The following is a 4,654-nucleotide window of genomic DNA, read 5'->3' as shown; positions in this document are numbered from 1 at the left end:
CTTATTTCTCTATCTAATTCTCTATTTTGATGGCTTGATTGTATGTAGATGTGTATTACGGTGTGAAGATTTATGGCACATCATTTTTTTATTTTTATCATTTTGAAGTTGGGACATGTCCAACCTGGGAAAGACCCAAACACGTTTGATATACACGTTCATTTGCATCGATCATGTTATTTTCGATTTTTTAAATTGTAAATTCATCTTTCATATTTTTCTCAATCATTCTTCTAGCCTTCCATTGGCTCACTTATATTTTCAATACACCATTGAGTGACTCGCTAGATAAAATCTTACGACTATTAATTTGTATCAAATTTTTCTTTTTCATTGTTCTATAAACATATGTTATGGTAGGAATGGTTTATTTTTTTGTTATGTATATAGAATTTATGTAATCATGCATACACAATTACTTATGGGAATCACGAATGTTCACAAGCACATCGCTAAGAAGTTTAAGTAAAACAAAATCAAGCCTAATGATGTGATAATCGAATTAAGGCAAAATCTTAAAACTTATTTAAGATTCAAGAGAAACATCTTTAAAAATTATAATATCTTCTTGTTTTAAATATCATATCCTCATTCTTTTCAACATATTATATTGTTGTTTGCAATATTCCAAAATCTCTCTCTTTGGCCCTATGGTCATTGTTCATCTACTTTGATATCTTATTTCAAATAAAACTTGAAAACTTGGTTGTGCATGTTTGCATCAGAAACAACCGACTTTGCATGTTTGCACTAAGGAAGGGAAATGTTCCACAAGAGCACATCCTGGTTGTGGTCAATGGAAGGTTGTTCCGATGGAGAAAGTTCTTTCAATAACCTGTGACTGAAAACCTCAAGGAAAATTCGAACATGGACCTCTCCTCAGGGTGAACCCCCCATTGTCCATCCAGAACGTTAGTTCCTCGTTGCCGAGGACCAGCTGCCATGGTGTTGCTTTCCAACCTTGTCAGACTCCCTTGAAGAACCAGGAGTCTTTCTTGGGACTGCCCACAAACTATGATAAGGGTCCTCTTGACATGAATTGCCCAAGGCTCCTCTCCTCATAAAATTTTTAGGGCAAGACGTTCAGCGCTAGCACGAGACCAGTCTTCAGTTCTCTTTATGCTTAGTCCCCCTGACCTCTGGACGAGGACGACATGATGCATCCATGAGGTGAACGCCTCTAAGCCAGAGAAAGTTTGCCATAATATATTCCAGTTTAAGACACAGACGCCTAGGTAGCTTGAAAGTCGTGTACCAATAACATACTTGATGAGGCAAAGGAGGCCTGCGTAAAGGAGAGTTTTCAGAAATGATATTAAGCATAACATACTTGATGATGCAAGGGAGGCCTGCGTAAAGGAGAGTTTTCGTTTTCCATAATGCATAATGCTAGCTTCTTTCAACTTTCATCACTAACTGCTTGGACCAATGAGCTTGAAGATAGCTGGTGAACAGTGGGAGCCCCAAATAGATGAGAGGCAGGGAGCCAGTTGGCCAACTCATATTATCAATAAGGCTGGACGAACCTTGTCTCCTACCCAACAAGATAGCGTGGAACTTGCTACAGTTTATGCACATGTTAGAGCACCACTTGAGCTCAGCCAAGGCGCCTTGAACTTCTCTAATCCAAGTTTGATTAACTGCACAGAAAACAATAAAGTCGTCAGCAAAGGAAAGCAGGTTGGGGCATTTAGCCAAAGAGATAAGGGTGAAGGAGGGTCGCCTTGTCTCAAGTCCCTGCATGTTGGATTACTCTCAAGACATCTCATCTATGGGGACCCGAAATGATGTCTAAGAGACGCAAGTGAGAATTCGGTCCATCCAGGTGCTGCAATACCCCATGCCCCTCTATCGTAGGCTTTGAAAAGATCATTTTCAAATCACAAATAATTTTGGTTAAGACCGGAAAGAGAGTGAACACTCTCATAAGCAAGAATTATATTATCTTAAATAAATCTTCCTGAGAGAAATGCGGACTGGTCGCTACTAATTGACAGCCATATGGTCAGAGATGGAAAAGCTTATCTGCCCTTGTATTTCAGATTTGAGTTCCTTTCATACTCGATCTAATATGCCATTATCTGGATCCACCACCATGACTTCCGAGTGACGCTTCCCACATCTCACTCACGCTTCCCCTGCCTTTTCCGCTTTCTTCTGCTTCCACCAGCGCCCATAAAGTGGTCGACGAAATGACTCGACGAAAATGCTTCCGCAAGCAATCCTCCAATCAGCCATGGATCTTTAAAAGTAAACTTTACAGCTGAAATGGTGTGCCTATCTCTGCATACCATGATCGGGCGGCTGAGTCGCTCTACTAATGCGGTCAAAGCTTCACCGTCGGCCCACATGTTGGTTTCTTCTGCTTATTCATCTTCTGTGGAAAACGAATGGGAAAGGATTCTCAAACCATTCGATCTGGAAGAGCTTCGGCGGTCGATGAGGAACAAGATAACCCCGCATCAGCTTTGCGAATTGATCGAGGTCCCGCTTGGAATCTCAAAGACCGTGTGCATTTTTAGCTGGATATCATCCCAAAAAAGCTTCTCGCACACGGTAGAGGTATATCGTGCGTTGATCAATAAGCTTGGTGAGAACAGGGAGTTTAGAAAGATAGACGAGGTGTTGAGTAGAATGAAGGAGTTGGGTGTTGTTTGTGACGAGGCTTTGTTTCTTGTGATCATGAGATGGTATCGTGATGCTGGACTGCCGGGTAATGCCGTCAGGATTCTTAGGGAGATGGAGGAGAGGTTTTGGTGCAAACCCACTTTCCGATCATATAATTTTGTATTGGACTTGTTGGTGTCTCAAAATTGCCACGAAATGGCTCCTCCCATCTTCTTCGAGATGTTGAATCGTGGTGTTTATCCAACGGTTTCATCATTTCTCATTGCGATGAAGGCGCTTTGTTTGATGAATCAACTGGACTCAGCCTGCTCGTTGCTTCCGGAAATGACGAAGCACGCGTGTGTACCGGATACATCGATCTATCAGACTCTGATACACGCCTTGTGTAAGCATAGAAGAGTTGCCGACGCATTGAAGCTTCTAGAAGACATGTTTCTGATGGGTTGTTCCGCAGACGTCAAAACATTCAATGCAATTCTTCATGGGTTATGCACACTCGACCGGATATACGAGGCTGCAAAACTAATTGATAGGATGCTGATGCGGGGGTGCACGCCAAATGAGAGAACTTACGGAATTCTAATGCACGGTCTTTGTAGAAATGGCAGAATTGATGAAGCCAGGAAACTGTTAGATGAAATAACAAATCCCAACGTAGTCTTGTACAATACACTGATAAATGGGTACTTGGTGAATGGCCAATTCAATGAAGCCAGGGCCATTTTCTACCGTGATGTGTGTTTGAGAGGCTGTGAGCCCGACGTTTTCACGTACACCATTTTGATTCGTGGTCTGTGCAAAGCGGGGCTTCTCGGTGTGGCGCAAGAATTGCTTCATGAGATGGTGGTGAAAGGGTGCTCCCCCAACATTTTTACTTATGTTACAGTGGTCGATGGTTTATGCAAGAAAGGTAGATTAGATGAGGCTCTTGAACTTTTGCAAAGGATGCTGTCAAGAGGCATTGAATTGAACGTTGTCTGCTACAATTGTCTTATACATGCTTTCTGCAAAAATAGGGGGGTGGGTGAGGCTGTAGGAGTATTCAATAAGATGAAGACTGAAGGTTGCAATCCTGATGTTTTCACTTTTAACTCCTTAATTCATGGCTTCTGTGAGATCGGTAAAATAGAGGAGGCATGCAAGATCTTCCATGAATTGGTTGACTACGGTGCAATTCCCAATCAGGTTACTTATAACACTTTAATAAGTTCCTTGCTGAGGAGGGGTTCGTTTCAAGAAGCTCTTAATCTTCTCAATGAAATGGATTTCCGAGGTTGTCCACCAGATGCAATCACTTATAATGCTTTCATAAAAGCACTTTGTAAAGGTGGTTTCGTGGGCAAGGCATTAGGTTTGTACGAGGAAATGCTAAAGAAGAACGCTGCTCCCAATACCATTTCGTATAACATCTTCATAAATGGTCTTTGCGATGCAAGGGATGTCCAAACTGCTCTTGAGCTTCTAAGAGAAATGATTCATCGAGGATGTGTGCCTCATATAGTCACTTACAATTCCCTGATAAATGGTCTTTGTAGGATAGGGGAGGTTCATGAGGCTTTGAAGCTGTTGGACAAGTTACAGTTGGAAGGCATTTTACCTGATGAAATCACTTACAATACGCTCATTTGCTGGTACTGCAAGAGTAAAATGATTGAAGATGCTTTCTGGCTTCTAGGTAGAGTTATTGATAAGGGGAAAAAACATTGAACATTGAAAGTGACTTGTAAGTGGAATTACCTTGTTGATTTTGATCATGGATGATAAAGTCTCATCTCTTTCATTTACCAAACTCTCATCAACAAACTATATAGAATGGGCTAGAACTATGAAACATTTTATTTGTAGTAAAAGCCTTTGGGGACTAGTTGATGGGACAAAACTTGAACCACAACTAGTCCTTATTAAAGTTGTTGATGGAAGAGCTATGGAATTAGATGGAACCGCAAAAGAAAAAGTTGTGGCGGAATACAACAAGAAATGGGAAGAATGGAGTGTTGATTATCACAAAATTATTACTTGGATCTTG

At 41.3% G+C, this 4,654-nt stretch overlaps 1 protein-coding gene across 1 annotated transcript; it reads left to right on the top strand.

Moving 5' to 3' along the window:
• Nucleotides 1-998: 998 nt before the first annotated feature.
• Nucleotides 999-4,335, top strand: LOC116265816 (pentatricopeptide repeat-containing protein At5g64320, mitochondrial-like). The gene has a single exon (XM_031646760.2). The coding sequence runs from the start codon at nucleotides 2,269-2,271 to the stop codon at nucleotides 4,333-4,335; it is 2,067 nt and encodes a 688-aa protein (XP_031502620.1). The 5' UTR covers nucleotides 999-2,268.
• Nucleotides 4,336-4,654: the final 319 nt, after the last annotated feature.

The sequence above is a fragment of the Nymphaea colorata genome, chromosome 12 (genome assembly GCF_008831285.2).
Source record: "Nymphaea colorata isolate Beijing-Zhang1983 chromosome 12, ASM883128v2, whole genome shotgun sequence".
In the NCBI taxonomy this organism is placed as follows: Eukaryota; Viridiplantae; Streptophyta; class Magnoliopsida; order Nymphaeales; family Nymphaeaceae; genus Nymphaea; species Nymphaea colorata.
The sequence above is the reverse complement of the archived record's forward strand: the minus strand, read 5'-3'. Positions and strand labels throughout refer to the sequence as shown.

Excerpts from the sequence above, each read along its gene's own strand:
- LOC116265816 (XM_031646760.2), top strand. The coding sequence starts at position 2,269 with ATGGTGTGCCTATCTCTGCATACCATGATCGGGCGGCTGAGTCGCTCT.